At 38.3% G+C, this 18,563-nt stretch overlaps 1 protein-coding gene across 2 annotated transcripts in view; it reads left to right on the top strand.

Annotated features, from left to right (window-relative positions):
* Positions 1-18,563, top strand: part of LOC118738782 (tRNA (cytosine(72)-C(5))-methyltransferase NSUN6) — a 74,159-nt gene that overhangs the window by 50,834 nt on the left and 4,762 nt on the right. The window contains exons 2-3 of one of the 2 annotated variants that reach the window (XM_036469749.1): positions 4,754-5,961; positions 6,027-6,157. The exons of the other annotated variant lie outside the window; for it this stretch is intronic. Of the exons in view, the coding sequence (XP_036325642.1) occupies positions 4,754-5,961; positions 6,027-6,126 (1,308 nt within the window). The 3' untranslated portion in view covers positions 6,127-6,157. Of the gene's footprint in view, positions 1-4,753; positions 5,962-6,026; positions 6,158-18,563 lie in introns of those variants that run through there. 2 annotated transcript variants of the gene reach the window in all.

Below are 18,563 nucleotides of genomic sequence, written 5' to 3'. Positions count from 1 at the left end.
TACAGTATTTATTTGCTTATTTATTATTTGTCCTTGAAGGTCTTCTGACCTTGAAGGACCATGTTCTTATATTTCGTCCTGTTTGCCCTATGTAGCTGTATCGGCACTCGCAGGTTAACTTGTGAACGCCCTGTTTATTTAGCGAGTCTTCCTCGCTTATTTTCTCTTTCAACATTCTTCTTGGTCCTTGTTTTAAATGATGTCTGAATGTCGTACTTGTGAAAGAATTAAGAAAGTTTATACGATGTCTTTTCCGTGTAAGTTTGAACTGCCCAAGTTTTTTTATTGTTTTCCACTTTGCTCGTTTTTTCGATTTTGTGTCATTTCTTAACTTTTCAACCAGGCCTCTCCTATTTCCGTAATTTTCCGCAATGGCATATATTGTATCCAGTTCATTCTTGTAGAGTTCTTCTGTTAGAGGGGTCCTTTCAAGCCTTGTTATTAGTTGTCTAAGTGCTGAATTTTTATGTTGCTGTGGATGGTTCGAGCTGTTGTGTACTATTGTATCTGTGGCTGTTGGTTTTCTGTATATTTCGAACTCAATCTTGCTCGTAGTATTGTTTATTTTAATTGTTAAATCCATATAGTTAATCTTTCTCTCCTCTTCCGTTTCCATGGTGAATTTTATATTCTGGTGTTGTTGTCTGCTTCTCTGTTTCCCTCTATTAGACATATTACATCATCGACATATCTCGCGTAAAATTTTACTCCTAGGTTGGTCGACAGGTTTCCATGAGTATTGCTGACGTCGGATTGTCCATTCCTAACCCGTTCGTTTGTTTATAAATGTCTTATGATTGAACCGGAAGTAGTTCTGTTTTAATGTAACCTTCAATGCGTTTACTATTTCCGTAGCAGCTTCTTTTTTCATTTTTCAAATCAGTATTTCTTGTACGGTCTTTATGGTTTCTATTGTTGGTATCGATGGGTAAAGGTCCTTGATGTCGAATGATACGAATTTAGTGGTTTTGTTGATCATCATCATCATCTTCATCTTCTCTATTAGTTCTGCTGTATTCGTAATGGTGTATTTATTGCGCAATTCCAGGTTATCCTTCAGCAGCGTCTTTAGGTAGGTGCTTGGAGACCGGAGGAAAATTTTCTGAACTCTTTCCAACCTATTTTTATGAATAGCACAGTATGATCTCCAAATAAATGCTGCATACTCTAAATTAGACCGTATAAAGGCCGAAAACAGCATCTTAAGTGTGCATATATCTAAAAAATTCGAAGAGTTCGTTCTTACAAATGCAAGTGAGTGTGTAATTAGGGGATAACGCGAAAGCGAAACACTATTCCAAATTTGCAAGAGTACGAGAACACCCTATTTCAAAGTTGTTGCATGCATAGGTAGCGGTTAAGCTGGCCACAAACGACTAACATGTTCGCGCACATGCTTGGAAAAATGTTTGGCTGTAGTTGGCCACAGACGACGAGTGCCTCGTTTGTGGTTTTGCGGTCACATCATTAACATGGATATACATATATAAAGTTTACATAATTTAACCTCATTTATAAAAATTTCAATTAACCCACAAGGCTTGTAAGCATTTATCCGCCGATCTGAACACTTCAAGCATCAACGCAAAATGGGACAGTATATCGCTAGCTGAAAATCAACATTTTTTAATTTATGGCGATCATGCGCGCCAAAATGCCCACAAGCGCTGAACATGACCGAGATCACGAGCATGCAGCAGTAGTATTCTCAGTCCATCCTAGCATTTATTTTAAAGGTTTCGGTTTGAAAGTTTCTTCGAATAACTCCTCAATTTCCGAAGCTTCTTATATCACCAAGGCACAGGAGTGCGGCTAAAGGGTGGACCAGGCGGATAATCTTTATCCGAAATGGCGCGAAAGACTGACGTGCTTTGTTGAAGTCACTCAAAATCCCTTCGGCGGTTATGACGTAAAATAAGAAGAGGAAGTCGAAGGACACTACTCGATCTGTCGGTATACCATACTTGGGACCCTTCACTAATCATAATTATCGCTTTACAGGAGTCCCTTTCATGAATTCTGATCTTATAGGGTTTATAGAAGGATAACTCGGGGTCATCCGTGAATGGCTTGTCAACCCCTAAATTACACGTGACACCAAGGGCATCCGCTGGACATGTGCGCATAGCTCCTGTGGTGACTACGCAGACCAGTCGGTGCAGCTTGCTTAGGGGGCACCCGCGTTTACTAGCTTAGCTTTTGGCTACCAGGCCAAAGTCGCATATGTAACAACGGGTTTTACACCGTATTCAAAGACCAATACGTTAGTTTAGACGAAATTCCTCACGTCTTCCCATAAAGTCTCTGACAGGCTTAAAATGCCCTTATAGCCTTGTTGGTAACATTCGCGAGATGTGAGTTCCGATTGAGACTTTTTCCAGAGTTACCCCTAAATACTTCTCCTCGTCTGAGAACTCATTTTCTGTCCCTGCCAAGATGGGTCTAGTCAAGTTGACTTTCCTTCTTTTGATTTTTGATAAATGGGGCAATGGTGGACTTCAGTGGGTTTATTGGCAAGCCCAGCGCACCAGTCTTTAGTGCATATGCATACGTATGTAGTTTGTCACAACTTTCATAGTTCAGTTCAATTTAAATTAGATAACTTGTAGGCACATAAAGTATACATCTGTGTACGTATGGAATATTAGTTTATGCTGGGAAGCTGGCCTTAGTATAATGCGGCATTCCCTTTAAACCACAATGAATTTTTTGATGAGACTTAATAAGAATGTTGACTTGCTAGTATCGGAACTATTTCTTGCGCGTTTATTTGCCAAAAGTTCTTCAACGCCTTGGCGCCAGGGAGTCATTCGCAATCGTATGCTGCGAATAATGCATTATACTAAAGCCACATACATATATGTTCATATTGAATCCAGCATATTTACATGTTTGCGGTCGCCGTTATACGAACGCACCGGTGAAACATTCATGTAAACAAGGTTGCTAAATTATTTGGAGATACATATTATTTATTTTTCGCAAATAACTCTTATTGTCTCGGAATCTACCAAACTTCAATCTAGCCTACCAATTTACCAAATGAAAAAAAAAAACTTGCCAGTTTTGGTAGGAAAAGCCCATGTATGTCAACACTGGCGGATGGTCAGGCTCCGTCTCTGAAGAAGAGTGAAGAGGCAAATCTACTCTCCTCAACGATGCGTTCTCTCGTGTAAACGCTGGAGACTTGTGTATTAATTTGGTCTTTCAGAATCCATAACACTGACGCAAATGCGGTTGATTTCAACTCTTGTTAGAACGCATGAATCAATAATAATACAAGGTTCGATAAACTGACAGTTGTCTCTCTCGCACCGCTCCCTTGGCAGTAGCACCGTGTTGCTTCTTTGCAAATTTACTTGGAAAAAGTGTAGCTTTGGTGTGAAATAGAAGTATAAGCTTTTGCGCAATATGGTTATTTGTATATGCGTATGAAGCACATTTAACTGATGAAAACATAAATTGTTTTTAAATTGGATGTTTACATAAATCTCATAGTAGTTTTAATATAATTCTGAGTCCTTTTGCAGTTTTTATACAGCTAAATATCCCATAAATTACGTAATTCACGTAGATATATTAATCTTTCGTTTAAAATGCCAGATTTCCTGCTAGTTTACAGAATTTACAAAAGAAATTTCACTACTAATTGCCTGCTTTTCGTAATTTTCTACTACCATTTTCGCACCAAGGGATTTCATTCTTCCCCTTTCTCCGTCCTTCGTAAATTCAACCTTTTGTAAGGGAGTGCCAAACCGCGGCTGTCAATAATTATCTAACCTCGTATTATTGAATCATGGTTAGAACATAGATAAAAAGAAGGGACAACTCGTTATAATTACAGCGAGTGTATGCAACAGGGGCGTGCCTTCTCTTTTGCCCTAGTACGTTTATGGTTGGATGAAAAGAGAAGGCGCGCCCCTGTTACTCTTTTTCGCTACAATTATAACGAGTTTGCCCTTCTTATTAGGAGCGTTCCTTATCTCCCAGAAATAGCCAGAAAAAGTCCGAAGTAGTCAGATTTAGTCCAAAAAGCGTTCCTTAACTCGGAAATGACAGCTAAAATGAGAGAGCAACACCCAGTGAGAGTAACTCTCATCAGTCCGAAGTAGTCAGATTTAGTCAGAAGAATTTTTTCTGGCAAAATCCTGAAAAGTGTCAAACTCAACTAAATTTAAATTAACGGAAATTAAAGAATATGCATAAAGTGAGAATAATCTAAAAAGTAATAAAAGTGAATTGAAATTGGAAGGAGGCAAAAAATAATTGATATAGTAAGTGTTTATTGTGCTAGTGCTTGTGTGAATGTGTTTTGTACATACATTTCCATTCTTATTTGACGTTAGCTTTGTTGTTGCCATTCTTTGGACTAAAAATTTGGTTTTTTGCGTTCCTTTACTTTCCCTGTTATTCTCTTTTAGTGAGCGCATTTTGCTTACGCTCTGGCATTTTGACACTTTTCAGATTTTAGTCCAAAAAGATGAGGAATGTACCTATTATCTACGTTCTTCGGTACCACCTGGAGTACAATCCATAAGTTTATCCCTGTTACCACAGTGATTGATGTTTCAGTTGGTATTCTGGTCACTCGCACCAGTGAATTTTAGTCGCATTTTACAACAAGCAGGCCCTACCTGGGGTATATTCTAAACACCCTTTTAAAAAATTTAAATTTTACTTTAAATAATATAAGAATGTAACCATTATAGCAATGTCATACACAAAAATACATGCCTTTTGATAATATTTTCAGCCTGCTCAGTTAGGGGATCTGATGAGTTGGTTATGTCGGCCGCCAACTATTACAACATATCGCGTAAATATGCTCCGAACAACAGTTCAGGCATTCAAACAAAAATTGCAGTTCGTACTACAAGAAAGATACCCACAACCACCTCAAGTGTACGAAATTTCCAACATCCCAGAAGTGCTTTGCATATCACCCATATTACTTAACAATGTGGATATAAAGCAAAAACAGACGGAATTACAACGTGAAGTTGTAGTTGATAGTTGTTGTGGTGCGTCCTTACTACGTGGCGCTCACATCTATGCGCCTGGTGTTCTAGCTATGGAAGCGGGCACAAAATTAGGTGAGCAAGTATTGGTATATGCCGATTTAGCGGGTAAGTGCAAACAAGGCACGAATACGCGCTATGATTCGCCCGATAAACTTCTTTTGGGTGTGGGTACTATTCGGATGCAACGTCATCAGGTTTTCGGTCCCTCAACAAATAATTTTACAAATAGCGAACCCGAGCCATTGAAAGGGATCGCAGTAGAGATGTTGACCACAACGTCTGGAGTACCCAGCATCGGTGATCTAAGCTGCGGTGAAGCCCTACTACAGAACCTGCCCTCTATTCTATGCGTGCGCGTGCTGAACCCTCAATTTGGCGAACGTATATTAGACATGTGTGCAGCCCCCGGAAATAAAACGACGCATATTGCAGAGATGATGACCGATCAAGGAGAAATAATAGCTCTTGATAAGGCGCCAAAGAAGATATCAGTTATGAAAGAAAAGATAACGAGTGAAGGCTTAAAGAGCATACGTGCGTACGCCTTCGACGCTACGAAAGCTTTTGATCCATCTAAACCAGCGGGAGCTAAGCATAGTTTACTTGAACCACCTTTTGGGGCTAATACGTTCGATAAAATTTTGCTAGATGCACCTTGTAGCGCTTTGGGGAATAGACCATTTCTGATAGCTTCATCCAATATGACGTCATCCATGCTCGGATCGTATCCGAAAGTACAGAGAAAATTATTTTCGGCAGCTGTGCCTTTGCTCAAACCCCACGGTGTGTTAGTTTATAGTACTTGCACAGTGACTGAGGCAGAGAATGAAGGCATAGTAGCTTGGGTTCTCGAAAAATTCCCTCAGATGCGACTAGTCGAAGCTACACCCCGTTTTGGCGGAAATGGCTTAGAACACACTGGTCTAAATAATGAAGAGAGGTAAGTGAACATCTATATACACAAGATACGTAGCGTAATTACCAGTATTTTTGTTTTTATTCTAGACAATACCTGCAGCGGTTTAACTACAATTCAACAGAAACCGAAGGAATACACATAGATACTGTAGGATTTTTTATAGCGAAATTTATAAAATGTGGTTGAAGTTACACCAATTAAACACCACTCAAATGTTTATCTTTGTTAAGCTCTACCTAGCACTTGGTAGATAGAATTTAAAATTGTGGTTCAAATCGAATGCGCTGTGGAAAGTCACTCACCAACGCGATTTATTCTGCTCCCTTAATCCACAGATTTGCGTATCCGGTGCCAGCATGCAAAACTTTTTGTTCATATTTTTGAATGATCGGGTAGTAAATATTTCGTCTTGTACTCTTTCGCCTCCAGACAGATTCGCTTTACTGCCGTCCCTAAATTGGAGTTCTAAGCGTTGCGTTTTCCAATGTCAACTCTGTGCCAGCGCGCGATGTAATTTTTGACGTTTTCTCATTTCCTCTCGTTTTTATTCTCGTTTCCTCCTTGTGATGTCCCTAACTTTCCGTCCTCTGCATCCAAATTCTACACGTAGCGCCCTGTCAAAAATGGAAATTCCATTTGCACCGCGTTATTGTGACATGCTTCATAAAAATTTTATGGGCTTAAGGATTCTTGACAGTTTCTTCGCGCTTTGTTGTAGCGACTTACTTAGCCCGGCCTATATCTGCTTGTTTCCTATTCGTTGTCGTAAAGCTCAACTATCTGGACGCCTAGGATCACTTCGACTGGGTTGGACCAAAGGAGAGGGGCGTTAGTTGAGTGGAATTTCGTGGGCTTGCGAGGAGGTGTGTCGAGTCATGGGGAAGACTATGCATTCCCGACACGTGTTGGGCACATCTGGGCTTTTCCTGCTCAGTTAGGAATTTAATCTGCTGCAGTATTCAGAGCGAAGTTGCATTCGAGAGGTGCAAAACCCGACAATCATGCAAAAACTTCGTGGTGGTCTCACGACCTTTCAGCACTGAGGAAAGATGTGCGGAAGAAATTCAATAGCAAGAGAAAAAGGACTGGGTGACGGGGGGACTACACCACGAGCCTAACTACATACAATAAAGAGATCAGGAAAGCAAAGAGCTTTAGAAGCTTCTGCGAGAATATAATATCCACTCCTGCAGTGGCGAGACTGCATAAAGCCCTAGAAAAAGGCAGGATAGAAACCTAACTAGCAATTAAGCTGCCGAATTGCACGTACACTGGCAGCGAGGAAGAAAGAGCACGGGTCCTGCTCTCCACACACTTTCCGGATACATCCGACCAGATCACGGAAATGCCTATTCGGACATTTAGACCAACCTTATCCGACTGGGGCGCTGCAAGAAAAATCTTCTAGCGAAATAGCGTCGGGTGGGCGTCGAGCTCATTTGATCCGTACAAGTCCCCATGTGTAGACGGTATCTATCTGGCATTTCTACAACGGGGAGAGGACGTAGTTACCCCACATCCAGTAGTTGTAATGAAAGATAGTCTAGAGCTAGCCTACTTCCCGACAGTGTGGAGACTACAGCGTCTCGTGTGTGTGCATCACATGCGCAATGTGCACCTGCCCACGGCAGCAGGCAGCTAAACGATCCCTAATAAACTTCACCAGAGAAGGATGGGGTAGAGAGAAGGTAGTATCATCTCGTAACATAGAATCTCTCAGGGAGCAGATCCCCATAACCTAATTTCCACGAGATGATGGCAAAGTTATTTGCTCCGAAAGGAACTTCAAAATAGAATTAGGGAATAGAGCAAGCTGGACTGACACTAACATCCAGAAATACTCTCAGCTGCCCCCTGTAATTTGATACTCAGATGGCTCAAAAACACCAGAGGACATTGGGGCTGGCATCTTCGGTCCAAGATCAAAGATCGCAGCTCATGGGCAGACTCCCTAGTATATTCTTTGCGGAGGTTCACGCCAGCAGTCTGTGTGCAGAGATTAATCTCCAGAGAAGATATCGCTATCAAATTATCCTTTTACTAGATGATAGTAAGCATAGGTTACAAGGTCTTATCGAGCGTATTGTGTGAAAGACTGAAGCCCACCGTCAATGAACTGATTGGGCCTTATCAGTGTGGCTTTAGACCTGGCAAATCCACCATAGACCAGGTATTCACAAATCGTGGAAAAGACCCGCGAGAAAAGGATCGACACTCACCACCTATTTGTCGACTTTAAGGCCGCTTTTGACAGCACTAAAAGGAGCTTCCTATATGACGCTATGTCTGAATTTGGCATCCCCTCAAAACTCATACGGCTGTGTAAAATGACGTTGAGCAATACCACCAGCTCCGTCAGAATTGGGAAAGACCTCTCCGATCCGTTCACCACAAAGCGTGGTTTCAGACCGGGCGACTCCCTTTCATGTGACTTCTTTAATCTGATGTTGGAGAAGATAATAAGAGCTGCAGAACTGAAAATCCAACGCAGAATCACTCTTGCCAACAAGTGCTGCTTTGGACTGAGTAGGCAATTCAGGAGTAAAGTTCTCTCTCGACATACGAAAACCACGCTCTATAAGTCACTCATCATGCCCGTGCTGGTATATGGCGCAGAAGCATGGACAATGACAACATCCGATGAGGCGGCTCATGGAGTGTTTGAGAGAAAGATTTTGCGGAAGATTTACGGGCCGTTACGCGTTGGCGACGGCGAGTACCGCAGACGATGGAACGATGAGTTGTATGAGCTTAACAACGATATGGACATAGTGCAGCGAATTAAAATACAGCGGCTCCGCTGGCTTGGCCATGTCGTTCGAATGGACACCGACGCTCGAGCTCTGAAAGTATTCAACTCCGAACCCGCTGGTGGTAGCAGAGGGAGGCCCCCACTGCGATGGAAAGATCAGGTGGAGAAGGACTTGGCTTCACTTGGCGTTTCCAATTGGCGTCAGTTGGCACAGAGGAGAAACGACTGGCGTGATTTGCTGAGCTCGGGCAAAATCACTAAGGCGGTTCAGCGCCAAAAAAGAAGAAGAAGAAGTCAAGCCACACTCGAGGCTTTTCATTCTTACGAAATCAAGTCTGCACTGGTTTTAAAGTGCGTAGAAAGACTAAATGCCTTAGCAGCGAACAACAGGGACTTCCTTTTATGAGTCCCAGGCCAGAAAGGTCATAGAGGGAAATGAAGAAGCAGACAGGCTTGCCAGGGAGGCGGTAGGACCTCAGGAGTAGTAGGACCTCACACCATCAACGAAGAGCTTAGAAGAAAAGAAAGCGTACATAGAGAACTGCGCTGGACGAAGTTACTGGGCAGCGCCAGTAATAGGAAAAGATATGAAAAACTTATTAACCTCCCAAAGAACAAACTAAGAATTCACCTGGTATCTTAACAGGTCATTGTAGACTGAGAAGTCACCTACACAAACTCGGGATCTGGTCCACTGATTCGCGCCGTTTCTGTGATAGGACCGCTGAAACTTCTGGAGCACATAATCCTCGCATGGGATGCAGTGGCGAGGAGACGAGAGAAATACGTAGGGTCAGTAAACAAGCAGCCGAATCACATGCTCTCGATGTCACCCAACAATCTACTGGATTTCCTAAGGGAGTTAGGACCGACCAAGATGCTGTAGGAAACAAGAGGGCACAATAAATCTCCTGGTCGAAGTGCATTCCTCAACTGAATATCTATCTATCTCTCTCTAGAGTGGTGCGAGTCTCTCGAGACAGACGAAGTTCTGTCTCGTCCTCATCGGGTGGTTGTGTTCCTAAAACGGCATTCACAGAGGAATTTCTGACTACACAGTTGCTTTCTTTCTATTCTCTATGATGAAATTAATTTTACAGGATTCTGGAGGAACTTGGAGTACGGGATCATTTTTCCTGTAACTTCCTGCAAGTTCGTGTAAAAACCTGTAAGTCCTCTTTCAGACACGTCAAGTCTTGAAAGCAATTTTTTTCGCATTCTCTTTTGTGTTTTCTATTTGCTTCCACACGCGTCAACTTTAATTGAATTCAAGTCCTTGGTTCTTAAATGGGAAGCAACGAAAAGATCAAAAGAGACAAGAACACTTGAAACGAATTGACGGTACGGAGGTATCTGTGCTCTTCCCCTCTCTTCCCACCTTCTTCGCCAACGAACGAGCAGACTTGAAAGCAAGACTTGACGTGTCTGAAAGGGGACTAAGTTCATGGAGTACTGGATCAGAGCTATTATCTCCGAGAAGACTCGTATAAGATTACAAATTAATTAAAACATCATAATATGGGTATCAAATGCACTGAGAAAAAGGATTAGTTTCGATAACTAAAGATATTTAGTTCCCGAATTTTGACAATATTTGGGAACTGTTACCAAGGATTGGGAACTATTACCATGGGTTGGTAATTATAACGAAATATATTAAAGCTTCTAATATTCATCTAGGTTTCACCAAATCGTTAATTTAGTTGAAGGGTTTGGTAAATACTAACAAATATATTTTTGAAGCATATTTCTACAAATTCCATTCAACTTAACGTATGGTTCATAAAAGGATGTCATTAAGCTCTGCTAATACAGATAAGCTTTCTTTGAACACATGGTTTAGTCATAGTTACCAAATCTTAGTTGAGGCAACCACGATTTGGTTTGAGAGCGGAACATATTCATGCTAGTGAGCCACCCCTAAATAATGCTGAGCGTTTGTGTGTTTCACATACGAAGAGCGCCAGCTGAGCAATGTACACAATCCCACTTATTGAATCGTTTGAATGCGCCGACCATTACATAAAAAACGATTGAATGAATGAGACTGTGTGCGTGGAAATCCTTGCTCCGCTACCGCTGTTCGTATATGGGTGAAACACGCGTGTGGTTACAGAGCGCTCAGTAAGCTATGGCATGTAGGGATAAATCGATACCATCAAGGTATTACTCAAATCAGTACTTGTACTTGTATCAAACAAGGTATCGATACCTACTCAGTATCGGAAAGGTATCGAGTACTTGTACAAAGAACTACTATTCTGCATATTTTTCAAACTTATTGTTTTTTTTCGCAAAAATAATGCATTTTCACAAGATAATTTTTTTAATATTTTTTCACGCAAAAATTTAAGACAACAATTATTTTTGTATAGGATTTGATTTCAAATATATTAATACATATTTACAAGATTAATAGAGAAATTTTTTTCATATAAAATAAGTTCAAGGAAAGAACTCTTTTTTTTTTGTTATATTTCCCAAAAACATTAACTTTTCCTGGAAGGCGGTTTCGAGATTTTGATATAGTTGTACCTGTTTTTGAGAAAAGCCAGGGACAGATGACCCAACAACCGTTATGTACAGGCTTCCTTATATAGCTGCGGAAATGTAGTCCGCATATCTTCCCATTCCTCTAATGGTTTGCTTTTGTTTTTTGTTTCGGTGTGCGCATCGTTATTTAAAAATATAAAGTTTGATGCCAACCGGGGTTTCTCAGTGGATATATAATTTATGGGAATTATAGTTTGAAAGTATCTATTTAGCCAAGGAAAAAGCAAAGCAGTATACTTAAACCAGCACTTCCAGCAGATATTGACTTGGGTTTTCGCACGACTGTGCCTGTTTCATCGTTTCTTTTTAGGAAATTCTTACCACCATATACATACATATGTATTATTTACACTAGTAGCTATTTATGTAAATATGTATGTATTTTTTATACTTAATATATGCAAATAAAAGAAGAAAGTAAACACAACAACCATCGAGTAAATTTTTATTTGTGTCAAACTGAAACTTTTTTTCCATTAATATACGGTTAGCTGATTCAAGTCCACAGCAAGTTCACAAAATTAATTGAAAACTTGTATCAACCAAAGCCATTGTTTATATTTGCTCAATAATGATTTTATTCAACTAACAATATTGTCCACTCAAGGTAGTCGTTTTGTAATTATTAACAAATATACATTTGTCCCAACTAGAAGTCTCAAGTAAATTGAAGACTTTCGTGAACTAGATATTTATTTCGCCATATCCAACTATGCCACTTGGTCACTATAACCAAATTGGTAATTATAACTAAACCTTTTTCTGAGTGTGGAAGGTATTTCAAGAATCCCGAATTCAAAAATATTTTTAATATGGTTCCCACCTATTTTAAATCGCATATTTATTTAAATTTTTGCTGATTCGGGGGTTTCCGGGATCGGCCTGACGAAGGTTGTCACGCTCATCGGCTAGAACAACCGCTTTAGCAGGAAAGTTCGGACTGGGGTACTTTTGCGGTTGCCAGACGTACTGATTTTATCAGTACAGTACTGATTTGTCACATCTTGTACTGATTTTATTCATTTCTTCAATCAGTACGCTAATGTCCTGATTTTTCAAAAATTGTCCTAAATTGTACTGAAATTTTAATTCAAACAAAATACTTTAGGATTTTCTTAAGGGTTTTACATAATGTTGTAACTTCCTTAAACTGTACAGTAAAAAGTAAGATGATACATAATTGAATTATAATTGACAGGTTTCAGATAATGTTTTATATGCCCAAGAAATAAATACAAAAAAAAGATCAATCGTTTTCCCTGTGCACAAGTGACAAGTGAAGCTGATGCAGTGTTGCCAGTTTGCGAGATTTCGCCCTTATTTCGGGATTTTATGACTAAAAAGGGCGAATGGGATTTTCTGTCGAGAAACGGGATTTTTTGCATACCAAGCAATAAAATTTCTGAGTATTGGATAAATAAGAAGCAGCTCATTCAGTTGAAATTAATTTTAATAGCAAGTCATACAGAAAGTAATTTGGAAGAATGTTTAGTGCATGATACAAAAAAGAAGGTAGTTTCATTGTCACTTTTCGGACGCCATATTAACTACCTGACAATTAAGCAGATTGTGACATTTCGTGCTGCCATACCTAGTCATCAATAATCATTTATTTATTTTGAAAAAATTATTTACAAAATTAAAAGGAAATTTGTCTTCGATCTGAGCAATAACGAAAATGGAAACTCATAAATCGCCATATTTGAAAAACAACCAAACAACTTTTTCTTTGAAACAAAAGAGCTAAATATGTTGTCCACTGCAAAAATTAGTTATTATTAAATTCGCTTATTCTAAAGCCAATCACCCAAAAGGATTTGAATGTGCTTTGCAAACGTTAGCCCCAGTAAGGCTTTAATTTCGGTGCTTCATGATATGAAAGATAATATGGTTATGGACGATAGGAGGTACTCCCGATTGAACTGGCACCCAGAGTTTGGAAGTAAGTAGTTAGAGGGCAGCCCAATGCCTTAAGTGCAGCTTGTCTGTCACCGCAGACATGTAAACTCATTCCCCTCCACCTCGCCCCACTCAGTGTTATACCGGCATCCGTTTCTTTCTAGTCTGCAGGTGGCCTTTAAGGCTTCCCTACGTATGAAGTAACAAAGTGACGGTAAATGCAGCAGTGCATCAGAGAAGCGCCACGTGTTGTAGAGAAAGCTTCCGTACAGCACACGGCAGTAGTTCTTTGAAGTTTTGCAAGCAGACTTCCCACGCTCTTGATTGAGAATCTGCTCCACCATACCTGTTTACATTGGCAAAATGCTGCCAATTCTTTAGAGGTTTTGGGTTCCACGTTAGATTTCCACAGAATTACTTCTAGATACTTCACTTCGGGAGAATTCTGAATTTTGGCTCCTTTGATTGTGAGGGAAATGAGACCATTCGGACTATGCTTTAATGACGAAATAGCTTACAATACATCTTTTTCGGACTATTAAAAAAAAAGAGTTTTGCTATGCAAATATATTTACTTTGTTTAAAATAAAATGAAAAAAATTTTTTAATAAATAAATGTTTCAAAACTGGATTTTATTTTATTTCTTCATCTCTGCACATCGATATTATTCAAAGGATCTTTTAAACGCTTGAGAAAAACGTTCAAATTTGATTATCGAACACATCAACTTGCAATTTTTTTATGCAAATTTTACTCTTTTATTAAATTCCAAATATTTAAAAGAAAATCTCCCCTCTCAAAAAATTTCAATGTGGCAAAGCTATGCTTAATTTTTACATCTGGAGAAATGTCAAAAATCTGCTTTATAGGCCCTGTGCCAATTGATAGAAAATAGAAAATTTTGACGGATCAAAGTAAAAATTTGACACTTCTCGTGGTGAATACGAACGTCAAAATTTTACCTAGCCCCATGAGCTTATAACCATATATACACATAATATTGCTTGGCGGTAATAAGGAGTGAACATGACAATGAAAGCTGAAACAGCATAAAAAAAGCGTATGTTACTTGCAAATTATAAAATAAATATAAATTTTAAGAATTTCAGCAACACACAAAAATAAAGCTTTCGCACGAGCGTTTGTTTGGTTTTTCAACTGTCAAAATTTTACTCTGCATTTGGCACAGCAAAATTCAATTTATTTGTACACCATAGCAAATTTTTCCACTCCGTCTCACCACGGAGAAAAAAGTTACCGACTGGCACAGGCCCAAAATCAAAAAATAGTAGTAATGGAACTACCTTCTTTTTTGTATCATGGTTTAGTGCTTGAAGTGTGGGGAATTCGGGAAGCATTTCGAATCAATAAGGCAGTTCACTCTTTGATGATAAGGTGCGAAAGGCAAAAATTAGCGTTTGTTTTTTTGTTTTGCTGTGCGTTTGTGCGAAACGACGCCATAATATGTTTGTTGCAAAAACTGCCGATTTTCGCTTAAACGCTTTTTCAAATATCTTGAGTTTCTAGATTCTGAAGTTGTTTTAAATCAATGTTAAATAATTAACCGCAAGTCTTTAGAAAGCATAGCGGTATACACAGATGTTGACCACTTTGATTTAAACGATGAATGAAAAAGTATTTTGAGTGCTTTTATTATCAAAAAAAAGTAAAATTAGCGATGTACAAACCTTTGGGAGGTAGTCGTTAAAAAAGGGTAGTAAATGGAGATTTCTCATATCGAAATTTACTGGATATATATAGTTTTGCAATATCTTTCCACTATTCTTAAAGCTCAAACGGTCAACGACATAGCGTAGATGTAGGTTGCCGCAAAAACGATCTACCGAATGGGATTCGCCTGTTAGGGGCTGTCCGTATATTACGTAAGGGTGTTTTCGCCTGTTTTGAACCCCCCTCCCCTCACGTAATAAACTGTAAGATTTAATTGATCCCCCTCCCCCCGCCGCAGATCTTACGTAAGATTAAAAATCCCCTAGAAATGTTTTTTCAATTAAACATTAGAAAATACTATATATTTCCATCAAACAAATATAGGATGTATGCCTAGTCAGTCTTAAAAACTTCATTACATAGTTATACTAGTCATTCTTTGTTGTCGATTTCTTTGGTCCACGGTCTTGCCAGCAAATCTGAAAGAGTAGTAGCCACAGGGATATCTCGTACTTCTTTTTCACTCAAAGGTATATCAATTTCACATTTAACATTTATTTAATTTAATAGTAATTAGTACATCAAGATAGAATCTTTTCTTGCACAACGATGTAAATATAAGCAATTAAATACCTAAATAAACATGAATAAACATAATTTAGCATGCGAGAGTCGATAACCATGTTTTCAAGAAATTTTAATTAGAGAAATACTGAAGTATAAGTTTCTTGAAGCTGCCTCTAGACAATATCCTCCTTAGCGACTGAGGAAGGGAGTTCCAAAGTCTAACCAGCAATTTAAATGGAAAATCATTCTTTATTTTCTGTCAATTTCCATATAAAATTCAAAAAATTAAAATCATTTTTCATTTAAATTGCTTTCGTGAAATCGGCTGTAACAGCGTTAACGAAAAACAGTCGGGATGAGCATAAGTAATTGAACTTGGGCAAAATTAGAGTTAAAGAGCGAGAGCATTTAGAAAATATGAGTTTTTCATATAGGTATTCCGGTTTCGCAAGAGTAGTTAATTTAAAAATAAAGATGCAGTTCCTGGCATTTAAGAAATTTTGTATGTCGCAGCCAAGTATCGAGTTTCTCAACAAGGAAAGATGGTCAAACTTCTTCAGACCGTATACGTATCTCGTGGCATAAATAAAAGCTACGTCCAACTTGTGCTTAGAGTGAGAATCTAGTTTGCTATAAACTACTTCAAAATACATAATAAGTGGAACTATTAAACTCTGAACCAACTATTTCTTAGTGGCTAAAGGAACATATTGCGAAGTAATTCTAAGATATCGAAGAGTATAATATATTTTGCTCACAGTTTTGTTAACATGATCCTCACAAGTTAGCTTAGAGTTAATGACAATCCCAAGATTTGTAACTTTGTCAACTACTTTAAGTGGGCTAGTACCGATATGAAAAACGGAATCACGGAAAGCTCAACTTTTTCCTTGAATATGGGTAGTACATATGACTTCTGCGCATTAAGATGAAGTAGGTTTTCCTTCGACCACTCAAGGATGGAGTGCAAATCCTCATTAAGCCTATAACATTTTTCGGTTATAATAGACACCGAAGGGTAACGTTTTTTGTAGAAAAATAGAAAAATTAAAGCAAAAGTTGTCAAAAATTGTAATATCCTCCGTATTTAATGTATATTTTTAATTTTCAAACATGTATACACATAATCAGGGTTGTTGCGAATATTCGCATTCGCATTCGCATTAATTTTGACATTCGCATTCGCTTTCGCATTCGCAAAAATCAATGCGGATATTTTGCGAATGCGAATATTGAAGGGACCGAAAATTACAGTTATTTTTTTACGAGTTAAACTTGGCCAAATATTTTTTATTCCGAAATAAAAGTACGTTCCCAAGGCACATTGAACGGGTAGTATCAGTAGAGCAGCTGATTTGATTTTTATTTTTATTTTTTCAAATTATTTGGTCTCGAAAATGTAAAATTTTTTAAAAATTGTATCACAAAAATTCTAAATTTTTTAAATCGATTTGCATGAGAAACCTTTTTCCATACAAAACAAGCGATTGAATAACAGCTTTGGGAACGTTCGCCCAACTCAGCAGCACAACCGCTGATTACTGAGCCTTGCAAAGGATGGATCAATGCTTCGAGAAGCAAAAAAAAATTACTAAGAAAGAAAGTTGCACAATTTTTTATTTTACCAATTTCAATTTTTTAATATTTTTTTATTTCACATGGTGCGCTTTGATTTAGAGGAAAAAATCAGAACAGTTTTTGACACTTTCGATACCAGAAGCAACAACAAAATACACGCAAATATTGTTTTTATTGTTAGTGCTCTAATGCTACTACCTGTTTGCTTGTACTTTCCGGATAATAAACAAACCGCTTATTCAAATTAAACAAATTTGGTACCCAATGAAAGAGGACTTAAATAGCTTTAAAACTGAAATGTCTAAAAGAGGAAAGCCACACATTGAAAAATATTTCAATAAAAAATGTTAATTAATTACCATAGAACAAACATTGGATCAGGTATGTATTTTCATGAATTTCTTTACCATTAAGTTATAAAAAAATATAAATAAAGGTGGTAACCTTCATTCGTTATTTCTGTTTAAAAGCTTTTTCAGTCCTCTTTCATATGATACCAAATTTGTTTAATTTGGATAAGCGGTTTCTTTATTATCCGGATAGGACATTTATTTCGGAATAAAAAATATTTGGCCAAATTTAACTCTGAAAAAAAAAAATAACTGTTAATTTCGGTCCTTGGAATATTGTGCAAGTGCATAGACGTATATCTAACCAGTCACAGAAGAAAGCGTTAAAATTGAGTTACAAAAACTAAAATCGAAAAACGCTGATGACGTGACAAATTCCGAAACAACCAAAAGAATGAGAAAGAAGAATTCCTTCGAAAAAAACGGTGTTTAAACAACGATTGTGCCATAATGCTAGATTGTGAGGATAAAAGTCAGGAGGATACATCCGACATTTGCAGCCCCGATGAAATTCTCAAAAAGTAATTATTGCACCGCAATAAAAATAAATAAATATAACTGAAAGTCCCCTCAACTGGTGCAGTGTCAATCGAAGAGAATTTACAATTTTGCCAAGTTTCAAGTTTGTCGCCTCGAGCAAGTAGTTATATAGTGGCGCAGGTTTGATTTACGACCCTTCAAAAAGTTTTTTTATTAAGTACAATGTTCCAATTTTGAAATTCAAGTACTAAAAAACATTCAGTCTTATTATGAGTTTAATTTTCCCCGAACCGGTTAACTTTTCACTTTTGGTTTTCATGTACATATTTTCTATGGGCGGAATACAAATTTTCGGGTGAATTTTTTTTCGAGCAAAAATCAGGAGAAGGCAGATTATTAAAAATTATTAACCTTTCCATTTTTTATTTACCTAAATCACCTAATTTACCCACCTAAATTATTTCTTAAAAATACATGACATCCGCATTCGCATCCGCATCAGCGGATGTTAGCTTTTAAACATCCGCATCCGCATTCGCATCCGCATTCGCATCCGCGGATGTCTAAAATTCCACATTCGCAACATCCCTACACATAATATTAGGTTTGTATAGTAAGTAATAGTCAGTACCAATTTGTACTGGAACCTGATGATAACCCAAAAAATTTGCAAGAGAGCACTGAATCGAGAGCGTAACAACACGGGAGGGAGAGAAGAAGAATAAATGTCATAGCTGAAATACAATGCCGGCGAACGGCGAACTCACCACAG

Source organism: Rhagoletis pomonella, unplaced genomic scaffold (assembly GCF_013731165.1).
Source record: "Rhagoletis pomonella isolate Grant_MI unplaced genomic scaffold, Rhpom_1.0 Rhpom_scaffold_00005, whole genome shotgun sequence".
Classification (NCBI taxonomy): domain Eukaryota; kingdom Metazoa; phylum Arthropoda; class Insecta; order Diptera; family Tephritidae; genus Rhagoletis; species Rhagoletis pomonella.
Note: the sequence above shows the minus strand (reverse complement) of the source record. Positions and strands in the feature narration are given on the sequence as shown.